Raw genomic sequence first — 23682 nt, 5'->3', positions numbered from 1 at the left:
TGAATTCGAATATGCACAGCTCCCTTTGTACAAGAGTGGAACCTGCTGAAGCTTACACATTCCCAGGAAACACTTGTAAAGGTCACAATGAAAAGGAATTCATTAACTAAATAAATTAAATGTATTTAAAAGGTGCCAATTAACTAGACTCAATAATGAATTTATTTATTGAAAGAACACAACAATTCCCAGTTAAAAGAGCATGTAAATGAACATGAGGAAGAAGAGCAACTGACAAATCATTGATTGAGTGCTCCAACAGCAGTTCATGTGCTGCAATGAAACACTTACAAAAGTAGTAATATGTGTTTATTGTCAACTGGAGCAGATTTCGTGTCAAGCGACCAAAGAAAATGGCATTGGAGTGTTTTTCTTTCTCTTGGTAGGGGCATATGGGCAGAGGATCAATTGGAGGGAGAAAGTAAAAATCTTATGTGCAGAGAAACACAACCATTTCAAACAAAATTTGCATGTAAACATAGCAGGCATTTGGGGCAATCGGCTATCAAGGTCATTTGGCGGAACGCCTTGGCGCCAGCACTTTCGAATTAGCACCAAGATATCGATTGGCTGATGGTGAGAAGGGCACAGCCCATCAGATCCTTTTTGTAGACCTGGACTCTCTGCACCACTACACAGTGTCCTCAAAGCTGCTGCAGGGGTGGGGTTTTGGTGGAGGGATGTGGTTGAGACTGACTTTCCCAACAAGGGAGATGTGTGACAAACTCCAATGTTTGTTTGTTCTTAATATGCTAAGACTTTACAGAACTAAACTGCTGGAGTGACTATGTATATAAAGATTTTTATGAATAAAGTATATTTTTGAAAGAAAAAATGGTAAATTAAACAAAATGTTGCAGGTTTCCCATCAGATCTGAAAGGGGAAGAAAGGTGGAAATAAAGATTGTGTAGCAGTCAAGTGGAAATTTACACGCTGTTAGGACAGGTTTGTGAGAAGCAATAAAACCAGATGCTAATTAAATTACAGGAGATAACAAGGTGTAGAGCTGGATGAACACAGCAGCCAAGCAACATCAGAGGAGCAGGAAAGCTGATGTTTCGGGCCTAGATCCTTTTTCAGAGATAACCCTGGTTATAACCTTTGTTATCTCATATTCTCCAGCATCTGCAGTTCCTAATATGTCTCGCTAATTAAGTTACAAATGGCTTGCTTAGCAATTACTGAAGAAAATAAAATAGTACCTAGAGTGTGCTTCTAGCTGGATCCAGACTGAGTAAATGACAATAAAAAAGGAATAGGGATAAAGGCTGACACCAAAAAGATGTCCAAATTCATTTATTACAATGGAAAGAGAATGGGAGGGAATAAAATTAGATCTGGAGTAAATTTCTCATTTTATTTGGAGTGGTCTAATAAATTAGTACAAAATGACTAAAAAGATTATTATCCATTAGGCCTCACCACAACTTCACTTTTCAACACCGTATTCAAATATAACGTGCAAACTCAACTCGAGGACGAAGAAAGACCAATATTTTTGCTCTCCTTCTGTTGTAGCATGAGTTCCTGTACAGTCTCACGAAGGTTTGGACCTAACAGGAATAAATGACAATACCTTCTCTTTCCTGACATCCCAAGAATAGTAAACAGTGGGACAAATAAAGATTGCTTAATACAACAGGTACGATAAGTCCATAACTGCACCTGCAGCAAATGAACTGAATTTTGTTGATGCGTGTAAACAACAATGATGGACAAGACTAGCAGCTCAATGTTCCTTTCCTCGATATTGTAGGAAAGATAGAAAAGGAGGCAAGAAAGAAGGGAGAGGTGACATTTTTGATTAAGGAATACATCACTGCTGTAATTAGGGAAGATATTTATGAAAAATCGTCCAGTGAAAATATATGGGAAGAAATTACAAATAAGAAAGGAAAGATCATTTTGATGGGATTGTACGATTGGCCTCCCTTAAGTCGGGGAGAAGTTGAGAAACAAATATATGGGGAGATCTCAGATATATGTAAGCATAATAAGGTTGTAATAATTGGGGATTTTAATCTTCCAAACATTGACCTGGGACTACCATAGTGTTAAAGGTCTAGATGATGAAGAATTTGTCAAATGTTCTCAAGAAAGTTTTCTTTGTCAATATGTGGATGCTCCTATTGGAAAAGGAGCAAAACTAAACCTTCTTCAGGGCAATAAGGCAGGGCAGGTGACGGAAGTAAAAGTGGGGGAACACTTTGGGTCTAGCGATCATAATTCTATTAGTTTCAAAATGCTTATGGAAAAGGATAAATCTTCCATAAAAGTTAAAGATTTTAATAGTTGTAAGGCAAATTTTAATAGTATGAGACAAGAGCTTTCAAAAGTTGATTGGAGTAGATTGTTTCAGAGATAATGGGAACTGCAGATGCTGGAGAATCCAAGACCACAAAATGTGAGGCTGGATGAACACAGCAGGCCAAGCAGCATCTCAGGAGCACAAAAGCTGACGTTTCGGGCCTAGACCCTTCATCAGAGCCCTGATGAAGGGTCTAGGCCCGAAACGTCAGCTTTTGTGCTCCTGAGATGCTGCTTGGCCTGCTGTGTTCATCCAGCCTCACATTTTGTTGTCTTGGAGTAGATTGTTCGCAGGTAAAAGGATGTCTGACAAGTGGAGGAGTTCAAGAATGTGATGGGGACAGTTCAGAGGCATTTTGTTCCTGTTAGAGTGAAGGGTAAGGCTGGTAAGATTAAGGAATAATGGATGAATAAAGATATTGAGGTTCTAGTCAAGAATAAAAGAGAATTTTTTTTAGATATAGACAACTTGGTTCAATTGAATCTCTTAATCAATATAAAGAATCAATATATATCTATATATAGGGGCATTCTTAAGAGAGAAATCAGGAAGGCAAAGAGGGGATTATGAAATAACACCGGCAAATAAAGATGATAAAAAGAGATTCTACAAATACATTAAGAGCAAGAGGGTAATTAGTGAGAGGTTTGGGCCTCTGCAAGATCAAGGAGGTCTTCCTGTTGAGCTCCAGGAGATAAAAGATATATTAAATGAATATTTCACATCAGGTTTTACTGTGGAGAAAGAAATAGAGTCTAAAGAATACAGAGAAATAAACTTTGATGTTTGAAAAGCAGTTCACATTACAGAAGATATGTATCAGTGATAATGGGAACTGCAGGTGCTGGAGAATCCAAGACAACAAAGTGTGGAGCTCGATGAACACAGCAGGCCAAGCAGCATCTCAGGAGCACAAAAGCTGACGTTTCGGGCCTAGACCCTTCATCAGAGCCCTGATGAAGGGTCTAGGCCCGAAACGTCTGCTTTTGTGCTCCTGAGATGCTGCTTGGCCTGCTGTGTTCATCCAGCCTCACATTTTGTTGTCTTGGAGTAGATTGTTCGCAGGTAAAAGGATGTCTGACAAGTGGAGGAGTTCAAGAATGTGATGGGGACAGTTCAGAGGCATTTTGTTCCTGTTAGAGTGAAGGGTAAGGCTGGTAAGATTAAGGAATAATGGATGAATAAAGATATTGAGGTTCTGGTCAAGAATAAAAGAGAATTTTTTTTAGATATAGACAACTTGGTTCAATTGAATCTCTTAATCAATATAAAGAATCTATATATATATATATATATATATATATACAGGGGCATTCTTAAGAGAGAAATCAGGAAGGCAAAGAGGGGATATGAAATAACACCGGCAAATAAAGATGATAAAAAGAGATTCTACAAATACATTAAGAGCAAGAGGGTAATTAGTGAGAGGTTTGGGCCTCTGCAAGATCAAGGAGGTCTTCCTGTTGAGCTCCAGGAGATAAAAGATATATTAAATGAATATTTCACATCAGGTTTTACTGTGGAGAAAGAAATAGAGTCTAAAGAATACAGAGAAATAAACTTTGATGTTTGAAAAGCAGTTCACATTACAGAAGATATGTATCAGTGATAATGGGAACTGCAGGTGCTGGAGAATCCAAGACAACAAAGTGTGGAGCTCGATGAACACAGCAGGCCAAGCAGCATCTCAGGAGCACAAAAGCTGACGTTTCGGGCCTAGACCCTTCATCAGAGCCCTGATGAAGGGTCTAGGCCCGAAACGTCTGCTTTTGTGCTCCTGAGATGCTGCTTGGCCTGCTGTGTTCATCCAGCCTCACATTTTGTTGTCTTGGAGTAGATTGTTCGCAGGTAAAAAGATGTCTGACAAGTGGAGGAGTTCAAGAATGTGATGGGGACAGTTCAGAGGCATTTTGTTCCTGTTAGAGTGAAGGGTAAGGCTGGTAAGATTAAGGAATAATGGATGAATAAAGATATTGAGGTTCTGGTCAAGAATAAAAGAGAATTTTTTTTAGATATAGACAACTTGGTTCAATTGAATCTCTTAATCAATATAAAGAATCTATATATATATATATATATATATATATATACAGGGGCATTCTTAAGAGAGAAATCAGGAAGGCAAAGAGGGGATATGAAATAACACCGGCAAATAAAGATGACAAAAAGAGATTCTACAAATACATTAAGAGCAAGAGGGTAATTAGTGAGAGGTTTGGGCCTCTGCAAGATCAAGGAGGTCTTCCTGTTGAACTCCAGGAGATAAAAGATATATTAAATGAATATTTCACATCAGGTTTTACTGTGGAGAAAGAAATAGAGTCTAAAGAATACAGAGAAATAAACTCTGATGTTTGAAAAGCAGTTCACATTACAGAAGATATGTATCAGTGATAATGGGAACTGCAGGTGCTGGAGAATCCAAGACAACAAAGTGTGGAGCTGGATGAACACAGCAGGCCAAGCAGCATCTCAGGAGCATAAAAGCTGACGTTTTGTGCCTAGACCCTTCATCAGAGAGGCTCTCTGATGAAGCGTCTAGGCCCGAAACGTCAGCTTTTGTGCTCCTGAGATGCTGCTTGGCCTGCTGTGTTCATCCAGCTCCACACTTTGTTATCTCACATTACAGAAGAGGAGGTTCGGGAGGTCTTGGAGAACTTAAAGGTGGATAAATCTCTGGGACCTGATCTAACATATCCCAGAGTGGTGTAGGGAGAAAGGGAGGAAATTATGAGATCCCCATGCAGTGATATTTACATTATCTATAACTGCAGGTGAGGTGCCTGATCGACTGCAGGGTGGCTAATGTTGTCCCCTTGTTTAACATAGCTTGTAAGGAGAAACTGGGGAACTATACAGCTGTGAGTCTGACTTCAGTTATGAGTAAATTGTCAGAGGTGATTGAAAGAGATAGGACTTATGGACATTTAGAGAGGCAAAAATTGACTTCAGCTGGTCAGCATGGTTTTGTGCAAGGAAAATCGTGTCTCGCAAATTAAAATTTAGGGGCATCGATCCTTTAGGACAGATGATGAACTTTTTTTCTCTCTCAGAGGCTTCTGTTACTTTGGAAGGTGGTGGGAGCAGAATCATTAAATATTTTCAGGTGGATGTAGGGCGATTCTTGTCAGGCAAGGGAACGGAAAATAATTTCGGATAGATGCGAATGTGAAATTCAGAACACAAACAAATCTGCCATGAATTGAATAGTAGAGCTGGCATAAAGGCACGAACAGACAACTTCTGCTCCCAGTTCATACATTCAGATGTTCAAATGTGCTAGGCTTACCCGTTCAGCTGCCATTCTGAAGTACATTAGAGCAGTTTCATTATTCTGAGGCACAATTTCGTTCCCTTCAGAATACATCTAGAATTCAGAATACATAGTTAAAGCTTCCTTCATTCAAGATAGTTGAACAGAGAGGTTTGGAAGTGAAGCAGTGAATCAGGTTTGGGACGATCAGCAATGGCCTACAATTTTAAAGCCGGGTAGGGAGACACACACAGTCAGCTAAATATTTTTCTATAATGTACCTTTTTGGTGATGGACTGTCAATTTTATGCATACGGTAGACAAACTGGGCATTCACTTTTGCGCAAGTAAACAGAAACAGACTGAAATTGTGGTTATTGTGCATGTTTATAATGTGAATGTGTATATAAATGCTTGTTAACAGCAGTTATTATTGCTTACCATTATTATTAAGCTTATTATTGTGTGGAAAGGTTGGCTATAGTTCCAACATGCACCATCCTGCTCTTTTTTAAGGCCTTGCAGCTATAGTGGATTTTCCTGAAAACAGCTTGTGAGAAATTGGTAGTGTCAGCAAATTTCTCAGCTGCTGGGCAGAATCTTCTTGTGGTGCTAGAGGATTTGGCTGCTGGCTGGAAAACTAACAAAGTGACCCATGCTGCCTTTCCCAGGGCTATCCTACACGTTGATGATGTGTCCCTCTGCAATCCAGTCTCCTGTGTGTTCAGAAAGAATGCAGAATAGCTCAGATGACACCATAGCTACTGCTGCTGGAACTGCACCCCAGGAGTTTCGGAGTCACAGAGGGTCCAGGACAAGGGGGTGAGGGAGAAGTTCTGCTGGGTTGGGGCTACAGGGAGAGGCAACACGGAGTTGGTCAGAAGCAAGGGCAGGAGCTTAGCTCCCTGTGGTCCCACTAACAGGAGCTGGCTGTCTTTGATTCAAACTATGTCTCCCCAGTCCGGGCAATGAGCCCACCTCCAACTGGGTTAATCCTAGTACCACTTAAACCCCTCAGTGAGCCTCGGTGCTGCAAAATTGATTATGAGCCTTTTCGTTCAGAATCTAATTCTAGCAGATGTAGGAGGGCAGCAAGATTCAGGTACACCATCAGTCGAGCCTGATTAAATGCTCTTTCTGACTCCAACTACACCAGAAGATTCTGCTCAAAGTTTTCTATGAAACATTCAGTGGTGGTCAGTTGGCTCAGCTGGTTAGAGGGTATAGCTAATAATGCCAAGGCCACAGGTTCAATCCCCATGCTGACTAAGAGATTCTAGCCACAAGTTGCATGCTTTGCATCCTGATGGAGGCTGGCATGGCACTCTCTACTTATTGAGGGAGCTAAGGCTTTTTTCATTGGAGTGAAGAAGGATGAGAGGTGTACAAGTGAGAGGCATAGATAGAGTGGATAGTCAGAGACTTCTTCCCAGGGTAGAAATGACTATTATGAGGGGGCATAATTTTAAGGTGTTTGGAGGCAAGTATAGGAGGGATGTCAGAGATAGGTTCTTCACACAGAGAGTGGTGGGCATGTGGAATGTGCTGCCGGCAGTGTAATGGAGTCAGATACTTGACGGACTTTTAAGTGACTCTTGGATAGGCACATGGAGGATAATGAAATGTAGTGTATGCAGAATAGATTGATCTTAGTAGGATAATATGTCGGCACAACATTATGGGCCGAAGGGCCTGTATTGTGCTGTACTGCTCTATGTTCCAATTAAGTAACTTCTTATATAAATGGAAAGGCACCTATATCTGTGACTTATAGGAATTGCTCGAAGCAAAGTATCTGTTCATTTTATCTGTTGCTCAAAATGAAATACGTTCAAAGACACATCATCAATAAGCTTTACTTCAAATCATCACTTTCTGCCCTCTATAGGGAGTCTGTAACATTGCAGGGGAAGCATAAATAATTTCAACCAACATTGTGTTATTTGGCTTGGACTGTAATACGTAATATCAGATCACCACACATGAGTTTACAAGCTCAATGTAAAATACGTTTACATCATACTCTGCTTTATAACCAAAAAGTCAATCATATAAATATGCTCTGCAACACAAATTGCAATTTTTACATGAACAATTATGATGAGAACTATGTTAATGCAAAAGGCCAAATAATGACCAATTTTCAAAGCTCTACTACTATTACCTTTCCTAAAAAGCCCAAGGCATTGGTACTGCCACCATGAGCAGCCTTCGATAAGTAGTAGAAAGCCTTCTAAACAGAGAGGGAAAATAGTTTATTCAGTTTATTCCAAACGTCCTGTTGAATTTGCAATTAAGCCTCTACCTATGTCATATCACATCTTAAAGTTGAGACAGCATATTTACAAAAGGTATTTTTATCCTGTGTTTTTCTTTTCCCTCTGTTAAAGACACTGACATTTACATTTCTGCATATGCAAGTTGTCTCTCAGTAGCTCAAAATGCATTTTTCATGCTTTGTGCCTTGACAGGTTCACAACCAAACACAATTTGAAAGTTAGTGCACATCCACATGTCTGCTCTCCAGTCCTCTTCCCAGATGGTGGCAGGAGCAAGATCCCTTGCTGACTTTCCCCTGCTTGCAGCAGAAAAGGTCAAGACCCATTACAGTTCTCTATTGACACTCCAGCTAACTTGGCACAGAATGGAGATGGAGTTTTCCGGTCTAAGTGGCTCAGTTACATTTTGAAATGTCTGGTTTTAATCTCTCCACCACTGGTTGTCATGTCAGTTTGGAATTGTCCCCAGTAACCTATTTTACTCTCCACCTCTTTTTACTCCTTTAAGATGTGCCGTAAAATGTTTCATTTTAAAACACAAGGTCAAACTTTGATTGCCTGCCTTAATGTCTCCTTATGCAACTTTGTGTCAAATTCAATTTGATCATTGTCCTGTGTGGCACCTTGATACTTTAAAGATTCTACAGAAAAGTCCAACATCATGAATTCAGGGGAATTTAGGAGAAACTTCTTTACCCAGACTGGTTAAAATGTGGAACTTGCTGCCACAGGGAGTAGCTCTGAGGCAAGTAGCGTAAATGCATTTAAGAGAAAAACTAATATGGAAGAAAGGAATGGAAGCATTGGTGATAGTCAGATCAAGAGGATGGAAAAACGTGTGACGCACAAACAGCATGGGCCAGTTAGGCTGAATGGCTTGATTCTATGCCGTGAATGCTACATCATTATAAAGTTGGTTTGCAGGTGTAGCAGGTTTTTCCAACAACTGAAATGGAATATTGTCCTTCATTGCTAGAGGGATTGAGTTTAAAAATGGGGAGGGTATGCCGTAGATGTGTAGGGAGCTGGTGAGGCCACACCTGGAGTACTGTGTGAAGTTTTGGTCTCCTTACTTGACCAATGACGTATTGGCACTGGAGGGGTTGCAGAGGAGGTTCACTAGGTTGATTCCAGAATTGAAAAGGTTGATTTATGAGAAGAGCTTGAGTAGACTGGGGTGATATTCGTGGGAATTTACAAGAATGCGGGGGGATCTTATACAAACATATTAAATTATGATCAGATAGAAACAGGGAGGTTGTCACCAATGGTGGGTGAAATTAGAACAAAGGGGCATAGTCCCAAAATAAGGGGGTGCAGATTTAGGACGCAGTTGAAGAGGAGCTTTTTCGTCAAAGGGTTGTGAATCTGTGCAATTCCCTGCCCAGTGAAACAGTTGAGGCTACCTCATTGAATGTTTTTAAGGCAAAGACAGATCGATTTTTGAACAGTAGGAGAATTAAGGGTTAAGGCTAGTGAATGGGTAAGTGGGGCTGCTCCATGAAAAGATCAGCAATGGTCTTTTTGAATGGCGGCGCAGGTTCGAGGGACCAGATGGGCCTACTCCTGCTCCTAGTTCTTAGAACCAAAAACAGAAATTGCTGGAAAAGCTCAGCAGGCCTGGCAACATCTGTGGAGAGAAATCAGAGTTAACATTTCAGATTGAGTGGTCCTTCCTCAGAACTGGGGAAGGGGATCACTCAACCCAAAACACTAATTTAGATTTCTCTCCACAGATGCTGCCAGACCTGCTGAGCTTTTCCAGCAATCTCTATTTTTGTTTCTGATTTACGGCATCTGCAGCTCATTCAATTTTATCTCCTATTTCTTATGTTCTTCTGTAGGTTACAGGAGCAGAGCAGAACTGCATTTAGAAATTATATATCTTGTTGTAGCACTGATTTGCAGCTCATGCCGATCCAGAACTTCATATGCATTATTTGTTTGTAAATGCATTTTTTTTCAACAGAATTCTTACACACACTTGCATTTTTCTTTGATTGCTTTCCATCTATACATAGATTCAAAAGGGCCCTTCCTCTGATGCGCCTACCTCATAGTCTTGTTCTATTCCTTTGCCCCCTGTTAGGTGGAGCTGACCAAGACCAACCTAGGATGGAAAGCATTTTGAATCAATTTCAGACTACCAAAAATGTAACAAGCATGAAGTAATTTAACCTGTTGAATACTTGTTTTTTCATAGACATTACTAAAGATTGAATCATTTGGTATTGAAAGAATCCTGCCACAATGTAAACTGCTAAAAATATGCAGCATGGACAGGATGGCCCAAATGGTGTTCTTTTGCAATGTAATGATCCAAGTAAATAATGAAGGATTGGAGGAAATGTTTAATATTAAAAATGAACTTCAAAAAGCCAATTTTCCTAGAGAGTTTACAAACATACAGACACAAACCTAAGTAAAAATAAAAATCTTTTCGTTAAACCAAATTTGGCAAAATTGAGGTGCAGTTTCCTACCTGTGACTGAAGATCTCCTTTTTCTGCTATGAACTGATAGTACTGGTACAAATCTAAATCCATTATTTCACCGTTGGAGCTAAGATTCTCAGCCCTTTCTGTCAGTCGAACCTTTTCAGTCAGAATTTCTCCAAAAAGAGCAACATTATCTGCCACTGTTTATGTGTTATAAAAAAGAATTAACCTTTGTATGGTCTATTGTAATAATATTATTGTATGCATAATAGTATATTGTATCAGCTCCCACCCTCTTCGCAAACAAACTGGATTTACATAAAGGTATCAGAGTGCTAAAGTATTTGTGTTATTTGTGTTAAAATTTAAAAGTGGCAATTTGATGTATGCAAAACTTCATTTGTATTGGCAATAACACAAGCTCAGGAAGAATCTTCATGTCAAGGAATAATTAGAAATAAGAGTTAAGACTGAAGTTAAGGGAGCACTTGAATTAATGTTCAGTTCTTCCCCTGATACTTCAAAGCATTAATCAAAAGAACATACAAATGTGGCTTTGATCATCCTGCTGCTCACATCCTAATTTGTAAAAATGTCCTATTCGCCCATTGTGCGTATGTTTGCTGACTTACATTGGCTCCCTGTTGGAACATGTCTTGCATTTAAAATTGTTGTCTTTTATTTTCATGTGCCTTCTTGGTATTGACCCTCCTATTCTGCATAATGTTATCCAAAGATGTTCTGAGCTAGGTTTGTCATTCGCTGTGTGCTAACGACGGACATCCTTTCTTTATATGTGTGTACTATAGCGACTTCCCTATAATGCGATTTTTTAATGGTGATTTTCTATACCATGAGGTCACACAAGAATGCAACTCATGTTATAGGAGAACTACCTGTACAGAAACCAATCAGTTTTTTATTACTTCTGCATCAGAACTCGCAATGTTTCACACTGTTGTAATCTTATTTATTTAGTCATTCATAATCTGACTCTTGGAGTTAACCAAATCCCGATGAGCAATTATAAGACTCTGAACACTCCACTTTTATTTCTTCATCTCTGTTTGATTTAGAGGCATGAGCAGTTACATCTCTATCTGTTACCAATTGGGTCTGATCATCACTATGAATACATTCTAGTTCCGAAAGCTTCAGAACACCAAAAAGCAAATTCCCATATTACTGTGGAATGTACATTCCTAAAGTTAGTTAAATGCACCAAAATTTGGATCATGTCTGCCCCTTTAAAGTCAACTAACATTTTTCCTACACAGATTCAAAATAATTACCATATTTTGCTGCTGTTCTGTAATGTACGAGAGCTGCTTCACAATGCTGTGGCAGATTAATACCATTAAGGTACCTGTAGCCCTGTTGAAAGAGAACTCATTGCATTTAATACTATGGTTTAAAAATGATTGGCTATTATGATTCAATACAACTAAATATTATTTAAATTGTACAAATTAAGCACTTACCAAAATCATATGTGCTACAAAGTTTCCACCCAATGCAGCAAATGTATAATACACCAGTGCCTGAAAAATATTTATAGCAAGATCTCTGCTTAGTACATGAATGTGTTTTTAAAATCTAGCCTCTACTCCAGCAAAATAATTCCATTGTGTTTAGTACGACATAGTGAGGCTCACAATGAATAGGTTAAGGAGACAGCCATTTTGGACTAAGATGAAGGGAAATTTCTTCACTCATTGGGTTCTGAATCTTTGGAATTCTCTGGCCTGTGGATTTTCAGATGATGACAATATTCACAGGGAGATGAAGAGACTTTTAGACTTTAAGAGAAGTGAGAGATATGTGGATTTAGTAGGAAAGTGAACATGAGTTTAACAGTAAAGCAGGGCATGAGGGGTGAACAGCCTACTCTTGCTGGTGACCATTTGTTATAATAATAGCCAACTCACAGATATTTGCAGGGACCGTATCACATGTTTGTCAATGCCATTGTGTCACTTTCCATGATGGACTACAAAATAATTTACAATCTGGTCAGGGGTCCAACCCAAATTAAGTAAAGAATCCACAGGAGCACTATGAACAGGGAAAACTTTAAGTTGTTAAATCTGATATCTCAAAGTTTTGCAATGATCGATTTAAATTGTGAATTATAAATATAAGTTCTGAAACATGTATTTTCTATACCATTTGCTGGTGAGTGAGACGACATCCTAATTCAGCCAGAAGGCCAGAAAAAATGATTTTCTTATAACAAGAATGTTACATCATGCAATACACAATGGATTGGAATATAATTAACCTCCTGTGACAAAATTCACTGACAAGTGAAAACCATATTGCTCTTTCTTCAAACTGTTTCCTGCCCAATGACCTTTCCCTTCAACATTTTTGGTCTTCCTTATTTTGTGTCTCTCTCTTCACATCCTTTACCCTTGTCTCTCCCATTTTCTCTTTCCCCCAAACACTCCTGTAATACTCTTGACCCAAGTGTTTCTTTCCCTCTCGTTGTCTACATCTCTCGCTTGCTCCCTGACGCCGTCCTTCCCTGCCTCTCCCCTTGTCTAAACTCTCCCTCATCTCTCACTGTCATGTCCTTCTCGTTGTGATAGATGTATCAAGCTATCCAGTTCATTTGTTATTGTCTGTCTTATTCATGCTGTGCGCCTCTGATATTTGAAGTAAAACGTTAGCAGAGTTCACAGTGTTAAAAAGGTCTTCTATTTGGATGTGATATCTATGTGTATGGGACAAATGTATTTCTACAAGGGACAAATGTAATTGTACAAGGAACACAAATCGGATTATTGGAGAAAGACAAGTATGTGCAAAATAGGAGACACTGCCTTCTGAAACTGCTGTACCTGAAGATTTAAAAGAGATTTTTCTTCACTGAACATTCTTTCCCGTGATGCTTATAGTAAGGTTTTTCTAACTTCAGCTTGTTCTAGGCTCATAGTAGTTCTTGTCCCACAACAGTCTCTATCCCCTCTGTTTCCAAAGCCTCACCGGCACTCACACAAGATCTTTACTGATGTACTCAATACCTATCTTACTATTTTTATAGCCTATGAAATTTAGATATCAAGTCATTAAAAGAAATTTCACACACATTGACAAGCAAGTAAATCATCGACCTGAGGAGGAAGAAGCAATGGATAGCAGTAAGATTGTGAAAGCAAAGTGGTACTTAGTGTCATGGTTTGGAAAAGGATGAAAATAAGCATCTTTCTAGTGGGATTGAAATCCTGGGCCAGGGAGGATTTTGTGGATGGCTAGGTCTTGTGAGCTACAAGGGTGGTTTAGACTGAAACATGTTTGTATTTGCAAAGTGCATTCGCAAGCTTTGGAATCATAGGATGATGCATTAGAAGAAACTGGTGATATGAATGAAGGAGCAGGAAGGGGAGGATTATGGAAGAAGGCTGGAGTTCAGGAAGTCTCAGGAGAGTGGGACACAAGCCTGAAACCTGTGAAGTGTGCTACGGTGTTGCGCATATGGGTTAAATATTGGGGTTAAGGATGAGGGGGAATATCAGCCTGAAGTACTGAAGGGAAAGTTGAAAGAGCCTAACGTCCTGGCCAATAGTTATTACCAACAAGATCAACAAACATCCACAAGTAGAATATCTAATCATTTACACATTGCCGTTTGTGGAAGTTGTTATGTGCAAATTGGCTACTACATCTCCTATATTAACATATTGAAAACACTTCAAGTGTACTAATTATCTGTGAAGCATTTTGAGGTATCCTGTGAAGATCCTGTGGCTGTGAAGATGCCTCCTCCAATAAACTCAACTTTTGATAAATAACTACTTTTTAAACGCAAATCATATATATTGCTCAGGCTTCTCCTCCCAAAACAACAACTGTTATTTCCAACACCTGCACTAAAAATAGAAAGTAGCAGGATGAGCAAAGGCTGATATGGCTGACATGTTGGATCTTGTTGGGGAAATAAATAATAAAGCAATATCTGAATGAAAAGCAATATTCCCAACTCATTTATCATGCTGAATATTTACTCTTAATACAGTGAATATTGTCTTGCAACAACATGTGTCAGTGACCTCCTTAGCAGTTGAATGATTTAGTATTCTTTCTGATATAATTATTCTTAAAGTTACACCATCTACATTTTTTTACCTTAGGTTGGTTAAAGCCCACACCAATACCAGTGGCATGCATGAATCCTAATGCCTAACAAAAGTCCAAAAAGAAAACACTTGTTTAAAGTTTTCAAAATTATTCACAGAACTTCAATACATTATTTCAACTTAAGCATTCACAAAGAGTTTGATTTCCAATGTGTTGCTAAATTATGCGTTTAACGTTTTGAAAATAAAGTTGTCCATAATCAACAATAAGAAACAGATAACAGACATCTCAGATGTCGATGGAAAAATCAACATATTGAAATATTTCTTCAAAGTATTAATTCACGTTCTTTGAAAAAAGGTTATGTTTTGAACAACCTACTGCATTGCAGTGCGGTGCTGCAGGGCATGACATTGGGGTTATGCCCTTCCACACAATGAGTGTCTATTCGTAGAGTTTTTGCCTTGGGGCAGCTGGCCCAAAAGTCCATTGGGAAAAAGCCTTTCAGACAAAGTACACCCAAGCTGTGAAAAATGCATCAGGCATCTAATGAGTATGATGAATGTTAACTGTGATTGTGAATGTACCGATTGATGTACAGAATGGGAAGAAACTTATTCAGCTTGTAGTTTTGTGTATTGTCAACTTGGATGGTCGTGTACCAAACCTCTCAAATATAATGGGGTATATTTTTGGAAAACAAAATCTGAACTCCTCTAATTCTGACTTCTTCAGCATCATGGATTTTAGTTATTCCATCATTTGGTGACCATGCCTTCAGCTGCTTGAGCCCGAACCTCTGAAATTCCCTCCTGAAGATCTCCATCTCGCTCTTCTCCTTTAAGATGTTGCTCAAAACCCAAGTCTTTAATTTGGCCACATGCCCTTATATGTCTTTAAGTGGTTAATTTTGCATTTTGTGTTATAATAACCCTACAATCTTGGGGCGTTTTACTAAGTTAAACATGCTAAATAAATGCATACTTTTTATTAAACAAAGGTGAATCATTCCCTAATGGGGAGAAAAGATAAAATAAATTTCAAAGGCAACTCAACATTTGCTTGTTCTTTTTGAATATCATCTACTAGGTGGTTTCAGAACATCACTTTTCAACCATCATTTTTCTTGACTTGGAATATTTTGCATATATTGATGCTTAATTTTTCAAATGAGGTGGGAACATAATACAAGCCCAATGATTCACTAAGTTAAATACTGAAAAAGTTATACATGGGCTGGATCTTATTAAATCTTAACCTTATACTTTCAGGAATATGCTTAGGTTTTTTTGTTTTAAACTAAATCTTTTTAATGGAGCAACAGTGCATGCAGCAACGTCTGTTCTCCAAATCAAAATAATTTTCATGAGCAATATGTGATAAAGCATTCCCCAAGATATTAAGAAAAGATATTTCCTTCAAAAGATAGTGCCATTTTAGCAGGTCAACACAAAGGAGCAACTGTGTTTTATCATATTATTTCCACGTTAATTCCATTTTGAAGGAGCTCACAGTTTGTGCCTTATGAGAGCCATTTTCTGCCAGGGCTTCAAAGAGATCTTTAGCTGCTGTGACATTCTGGGGCAGTTGGTCACCAAATAATAAGGCATAGGCTATTCGCTCCATGGCTTTACTGCTTCCAAAATCAGCTGCTTTCACCAGTAGTTTATAACCTCTACTTAAAAACAGGAAATATAAAGTGTTAGAAGCAGAAAATTCAAACACCTCCTGATATTATTGTACCTAAGTCTACATGAACACTATGTGAACAATATTGGAAGCTACATGTTGGAAGTAATAAGAATGCCTGTGGACTGACAATTAGTATAACCAAATCACCATGCAGAAAACTGTCATGAAAAGAAACTTAACTTTCTAAAAAATTGGCTATTAATATAAGCCTTAAATGATATAGAACCAATTGATGATGGTAAGCACTGCAGCCTCACAGCGCCAGGGATCCGGGTTTAATTACAGTCTGTGGATTTTGCACATTCTCCCTGTGTCTGCGTGAGTTTCCTGTAAGTGCTCTAGTTTCCTCCCGCAGTCTAAAGATGCACAGGTTAGGAGGATTGGCCATGTTAATTTGCCATAGTGTCCAGAGATGGGTAGGTTAAGTGGATTAGCCATGGGAAATGCTGGGTTACAGAGATAGGATGGGGGTGGGGTGGGTCTGAGTGGGATGCTCTTCCGAGGGTTAGTGCAGACCCAATGGACCGAATGGCCTGCTTTCACAGTGTAGGGTTCTATTCTATGACAGCATACGGCACTGCATCCGTGAAATTTGAACTGAGTGAATTCTCCTTTCATGGATATCAAATAATAAGGAAAACCGAACCTGTGACCTTACTATTCAGATGCCAGGGAATCCTGCATCTTCACAGGTCACTCTAGTCCTCTGCACTAAATGTAGCAGATGCTACTATTCCAAAGTGGGGCTTCTCAGCCACATCAGATAATGCTTAACACAGAGTTTATGTCTTGATGCAAACCATTGCTTCATGAGACAAAAAGCTGACAATGATCAATGAATTGCATACACGAGGAGTCAAGACCAAATGTTGTCTTCTGCAGAAGTAGGGTGATTAAAATGGAGGATAATTAGACCAGGTCGCACAGTTGTACCAGTTCCCATTTAAAAGTTGTACAAGCTGTCCTTATTTTTCTGACATTATTCTGCAATCTTTTTTATTAATGATCAGCTGGCAGAAAGATGGCAAATTAGAAAAGAGAGAAGTAGGGTTGGTTGGAAAACAACAAACAGCTTTGATGCAGTGCAGATGAGACATAAAACTGATGGGCTGCTGTAAAATGACAGAATGCATATCAAGGTTATTTAGGCAGTCTACTTTATAATGTGAACACGGAAATTTGTTCTGGGGAAAAGCCGACAAAAAATTGTGACAGAAACATGGCAGGAGGGGAAGTAAAGTTTTGTAGGCTGTATGCAGGCATCTAAAGATGTAAGATTTTTTATAAAACTCATTTCAGGTTTGCATCTAAGTAAAGTGACTTAATATCAGTAACAACATGAACATTGACCTAAAGTATTTTACAATTGTATTAGTTAGTTTTCTGTTGTGTGGATTAAGTGTTCAAATGTTTTTCTGAAAATTCCAGACAGTTCCAAAATCCAGCACAATCCAAATCTGAGGCTGCCAGATTTGAGAGAATGTCCTAGTACAGTCATGCAAATACGTTGGGCTTTAACTTTCATATTTTATTATATCAAAGCCTCCAAACTGAGTACAGCATTCCAATATTTCTTAATTAATATATTACATCTACCCAGCTATTATTTTATATTTCCTAAATCCACAGAAGGTTAACCAATATGAAATGTTTTGCCATTCAGTGGTTTATCTGTCTTTATCAATAATATGTCAAAAAAACCATCAAACTTAACATTAATAAAATAATTGGAAATGTTTGCTGGAATTTAATTTCTTGAGTGAAGTTGTTGCTGGCCTCCCAATTAACTTATGGTGAAATAAAAAGAAAATACGGTACTGCCACAAAATTACTTAAGATCAAGAATGTTTGCCAAGGAGATTTAGAAGTTAATTTAGAAAATTATTCTGAAAAGCAATACAGAAATGACATAGATGTGTAAGTGTTAATGGATATGTTGATCAATGCATGCTAATAAAGGTTATTTATATTACAAAATATTGAAACATGTTAAAACAAAAAATAAAACTCAGACAAAAAGAACGAATATTGCTATTTGTTTTATAAACTAGCAATTGCTTCCAGATTTAACATAAAAATGCGAAATTAATTCTTAAAAAATGACTCACGACAGGCAAGACAAAAATGCAATTGTTGCTGTCAGACGCAGTGAAGTGTGATTCAGGAAAGGTTACAGATGGTACTGCCTTTTAGGAGATCCGGAATTGAGCTCATACTGATTGCAGAGGTTTTAAGCTGTGCTCAATGAGGCACTAGAATTTCGACAACACTGACAGTTCTCCCATGCCAGTGGCCAGAGATTGCTTGAAGTGTGCCCTGATTGCCATGGTAACTTGGCTGGTGACTGTGCACTCACCAGCAACTCTTCAGGTCTCTCTCAACAGCTCATTCCAAACACTGCGAACTCTACCACCCAGAACAGTAAGGCCAACAGATGTGTGGGAACACCATTACCTGCAAGTTCCCCTCCAAGCCAAGTTCACCAACCTGAAGTGGAAATATATCGCCGTTCCTTTGAATTCTTGGAACTTGCTATTTAACAGCACGGCCGGTGTCCCTACACCACATGCACTGCAGTGGTTCAAGAAGGGGATGCACTAACATCTTCTCAAAGGCAATTAAGGATGGGTACCAAATGTCGGCCTTGCAAGCAATATTCACCTACCATGGAAATTATTTTTTTATTCAACTTTGGTCATCAAGAAAAGGGTAAAAACTAGAATTTCTACATCTTTGTTTGCTGCACAGACAGAAGTTAATCAATAGGAGATGTAACACCCCAGTCTGTTTAAAAAATTACAATACCGATAGTGTGGAACTAAGTCCTTAAATCTCAGAAAGCCTGACAAGGACATTTTTGAAAAACATTCTCAGAGTGGAGTGCATAAATTTTGCAGAGTTAAGTCATTTTTACATATTTGATATGTTATGCACGTAATTTTAGGTGTATGTAATAGAGCCTGCATAGAAATAAAATAACAAGACAATTCATTGAAGAAAACTGCTCAAACAAATTCATTGGCTAACTTTAAACAATTACTGGTTTGGAAATAGTCGTTTCAAAGAGTGGTTTATCATTTTTCAGGTATGTATTTCCAAAAGCAGCATCAAAGTGGGAAAAAAATTGAAAAGAAACATTAGTGCCAGAATGAAGAAGCTATGTGCAAGAAAATGGTTGAATTAAAGGAACAAAAACAAAGTTGCTGGAGAAGCTCAGCAGGTCTGGCAGCATCTGTGAAGGAAAAAAACAGAGTTAACGTTTTGGGTCCGGTGACCCTTCCTCAGAACTGCAACTTTGTTTTTGTTTCTGATTTACAGCATCTGCAGCTCTTTCGGTTTTTGTTGAATTAAAGGAAACTGGCCTACATTTGAACTAACAAACAAAGACATAGCAACTTCAAGGCTGGTGAGTCAGGGTTAGGAATCATAAAGCTTGACTGTGCACATAATAATTTTAGCAAACCATGTATTATTCTATACTTTAAAGTAGCATGACAGACAGACTCTTGGGAGCTTTTGTGCTGTTCCACAAGCAGGATAAAGGAATATAAAGGGAAAAAATTGATATCATCATTTAGTAGTGAAGTATTCACTTTGCTTTGATCTGGTGCTTAGTGTGGATAATGTTTCTGTAAAATGAGTGGTTCACATGACTAATGATTGGCTATTAGAACACACATCAGCAGAAATTTAAAAGGTTATGGAAAGTTCACAGCAGTCATTACAGAAAAATGCTTGATAAAGTGGCATTGGCAAAGAGGGGAAATGTAATGGATTATTCAGAAACACACCATTTAAAGTTCAGGGATTATTTACTGGAAGCGATTCCAGAAGACTATGCCCGGAAGTTCAAGGTTGTAAATTGGATGCCCAAACGAGACAATTAGTGTGTGGCATTTTGAGTGTCAGGGCCTCACTAGATGTATGACACATTAATTCAATGCCCCAAACTACTTGAGTGATAAATCAGGTCATCAGCTTTCATCTGAATCTTCATGGTTATTGTTAAATGAATGACTAAGCTGAGATGGAAGGGAAATTGAATGTTACAGACACAATTGGGTAAAACACAAGGGAACGACTGGACTGTCTGACAAAGTTTCAAAGATATTGTTATGAAAACCATGTGCTGTCATGAGCCAGGAGACCAACAGATGTGTTCTGAGCCTTGCTGAGTCTCTGCTAATCTTAGGGAGAAATCGTAAAATTTGCTTTCTTGGCTTGCCTTTTGGTTGGATTGCCCATAACCTTGGAGTGATAGAGTCTTCAGTTCAGCTGGTCTGTGCTGAGCAGATATCTCAAACTGATTTAGTTCCATTTGCCAGCATTTGGCCTATATCCCTTTAAATCCTTCCTATACATATATCCATATGCCTATTACATGTTGTAATTGTACCAGCCTCCACCACCTTCTCTGGCAGCTCATTCCATACACACACCACTTTGCATGAAAATGTTGCCCCTTGAGTCCCTTTTAAATCTTTCCTCTCTCACCCTTAAACCTATGCCCTCTCGTTTTGGATTCCCCTACCCTGGGTGAAAGACCTTGGCGAATTACTGTATCCATGCTCTTCGTGATTTTATAAACTACTATCAGGTCATCTGTCAGCTTCTGACGTTCTGGGGAAAATAGCTCTATTCAGCCTCTCCCTATAGCTCAAACCCTCTAACCCTAGCAACATCCTCGTAAATCTTTTCTGAACCCTTTCAAGTTTCACAACATCAACCTTCTTTGTCCACCTCCTGTTCCATTTCACTTTTAAGATGTTGATATGAGGAAATTCTCTCTCTCTCAGAGGGTCATTATTCTGTGCAATTTTCTTCCTAGAAATCAATGGAGGCTGGGTCGTTGGATTTATTCCAGGGAGAATAAATAGATTTTTGATCAACAAGGGAGTCGATTAGTATGAGGCACAGGAAAGTTGGGTTGAGACAACAACCAGATCAGACATGCTCTTACTGAATATTGGAGGAGGCTGCAAGGGCTGAATGACCACAAAAAATTGGCGTGCAAATGATGAAGAAGGCAAATGGAATATTGTCCTTAATTGCTAGCGGGATGAAGTTTAAGAACAGGGAGACTATGCTGTGGCTATATAGGGTGCTGGTGAAACCACATCTGGAGTGCTGTGTACAGTTTTGGTTTCCTTACTCAAGAAAGGATGTACTGGCCCTGGAGGGGGTGCAGAGGAGGTTCACCAGGTTGATTCTGGAATTGAGAAGGTTGCCTTATGAGATGACATTGGGTAGGCTGGGATGATGCTCATAGGAATTTAGCAGAATGGGATGGGGGATCTCATAGAAACATATACAATTATGAAGGGAATATTAAAAAAGAAGCAGGGAAGTTGTTTCCACTGGACGGTGGAACTAGATCTAGGGGTCACTGCCTCAAAATAAGTGGGAGCAGATTTAGGACTGAGATGAGGAAGAGCTTCTTCAACCAAAGATGGTGAATCAGCTGAACTCCCTGCTCAGTGTGAAGCAGTTGAAGCTAAGTTATTGAATGTTTTTAAAGTCAGAAGTCAAACAACTCCAGATTGTAGTCCAACAGGTTTGTTTGAAATCACGAGCTTTTAGAGCACAGCCCCTTCAGGTGAGAGAGAAGTGAGAGGGAGGCACACAGACACAGAATTTATGGACAGAGAGATCAAGGATAAATAAATCAAAAGATCATATAAATGGTGTGAGTGGAGTGTTGAATAATAAGTCTCTGCAGGTAATTAAAATTGTTAAACAGTGTGAGTAAAAAATGTCAATAGCTGAATAACGAGCAAAGGGATGACCTATAATCCAATTAAATGAGACAGAGAGATAATTACAAAAGAACAAATCAAAGGTAGTGCTGGAGACAAACCAAGTGACTGGAGTAACATGATAGGTATAAGAGTTACATAACGAGGGTCTAACCAAACTAATAAGTAATACAAAACTGTACAAACTAATTAAGGTCGAGAGATCATAATAATTTATCCATTGATGGTGTCAAAATAGGACAGTAAGGAAGATTTTACAGATACAGTGTGGTAGGGTCATATGTAGCACGTCATGAACCCAAGATCGTGGTTGAGACCGTCTTCATGGGTATGGAACTTGGCTATGACAATGAATGAATGGGCACCGTGCAACATTCAACAGACAGGAATGTTTCCTCCCAGTCGTTTGTTATTCAACTGTTGACACATTACGCAGACTGTTTAACACTTTTGACCACCTGCAGAGACTTATTATTTGACACTCCACTCACGCCATTTGTATGATCTTTTGATCTCTCTGCCCATAAATTCTGTGTCTGTGTGCTTCTCACTTCACCTGACAAGAGGGCTACACTCCGAAAGCTTGTGATTTCAAATAAAACGTCGGACTATAACCTGATGTCATGTGACTTCTGACTTTGTCCACGCCAATCCAATACCAGCACCTCCACAGAATGTTTTTAAGGCAAAGATGGATAGATTTTTGAACAGAAAGAAATTAAGGGTAATGGTGCGCAGGTGGGTGATTGGAGCTGAGCCCATGAAAAGATCAGCCATGATCTTATTGAATGGCAGAGCAGGCTCGACAGGCCAGATGGTCTATTCCTGCTCCTATTTCTTATGTTCTTATGCTCCGAAGTCCTATGTTTCCCCAACTCCTTATGATAAGACCATAAGATATAGGAGCAGAAGTAGACCATTCAACACACTGAGTCTGTGCTCTACCATGCAATGAGATCATGAGAGATCTGATAATCCTTAAACCCACCTTCCTGCCTTTATCCCATAACCCTTCAATCCGTTTATGATTCAAAATCTGACTATCTCAGCCCTAAATAAATTTAATGATCCAGCCTCAACATACCTCTGTGGTAAATTTCTAAGATTCACCTCCCTCTGAAAGGTGAAATTCCTCCTCACTTCTGCCTTAAATGTGCAACCTCTTATTCTGAGATTATACCCTCTGGTCCTAGACTCTTCCATAATAGGAAACAACATTTCTGCATCCACCCTGTCAAATCCCCTAAGAATCTCATATGTTTCAATAAGATATCCTCTCATTCTTCTATATCCCAATGTAGTCAACCAATCCTCCTCAAAGGAGAGTCCCTTCATACCTGGTATCAGCGTAGTGAACCTTTTCTGGATTGCCTCCACTGCTAGCTCATCAATAATAGACAACAGGAGCAATACTGTTCACAGTATCCCAGCTGTGGCATGACCAGTGCGTTGCATAGTTTTAGCAAATCCACCGTATTTTTAAACTCCATTCCCTATGAACTTACCAAAGCTGTCACTCTTAAGTAAATGGAGGGTTGGGGGTGTTTCAATATGTTAATAGGTTTTATGCAGGTTGCCCTGGAAGGTTCAAAGATGAGCAGGTTAGCTGGATTGGCCATGGTAAATTGCCCACAGTTTCCAGGAATGAGCAGGCTAGGTGAATTAGCTGTGGGGAATGCAGGGTTACAGGGATGGGATAGGGGGGTGGGTCTGGTTGGATGCTCTTTGGAGTGTCGGTGTGGACTCAATGGGCCAAATGGCCTGCCTCTGCACTGCAGGGCTTCCAAGATTTATTGCTAGTCACCTAGCTAATTTGCAGTTACCATAACTGCATGATAGTGATAACATTTTAAGAAAGTACAAGGTAATACAATGT

The 23682-nt window shown here is 39.1% G+C and overlaps 1 protein-coding gene across 1 annotated transcript in view; it reads right to left on the bottom strand.

The window, feature by feature from the left end:
* The window catches only part of LOC125455233 (protein sel-1 homolog 1-like), a 67500-nt gene that overhangs the window by 29342 nt on the left and 14476 nt on the right, over positions 1 to 23682 (bottom strand). The window contains exons 5-12 of the mRNA XM_048536973.1: positions 15871 to 16036; positions 14407 to 14460; positions 11760 to 11819; positions 11571 to 11652; positions 10324 to 10478; positions 9895 to 9951; positions 7727 to 7795; positions 5599 to 5676 (exon numbers count right to left, since the gene is read on the bottom strand). Of these exons, the coding sequence (XP_048392930.1) occupies positions 5599 to 5676; positions 7727 to 7795; positions 9895 to 9951; positions 10324 to 10478; positions 11571 to 11652; positions 11760 to 11819; positions 14407 to 14460; positions 15871 to 16036 (721 nt within the window). The remainder of the gene's footprint in view (positions 1 to 5598; positions 5677 to 7726; positions 7796 to 9894; positions 9952 to 10323; positions 10479 to 11570; positions 11653 to 11759; positions 11820 to 14406; positions 14461 to 15870; positions 16037 to 23682) is intronic.

The sequence above is a fragment of the Stegostoma tigrinum genome, chromosome 9, assembly GCF_030684315.1.
Source record: "Stegostoma tigrinum isolate sSteTig4 chromosome 9, sSteTig4.hap1, whole genome shotgun sequence".
Classification (NCBI taxonomy): Eukaryota; Metazoa; Chordata; class Chondrichthyes; order Orectolobiformes; family Stegostomatidae; genus Stegostoma; species Stegostoma tigrinum.
Note: the sequence above shows the minus strand (reverse complement) of the source record. Positions and strands in the feature narration are given on the sequence as shown.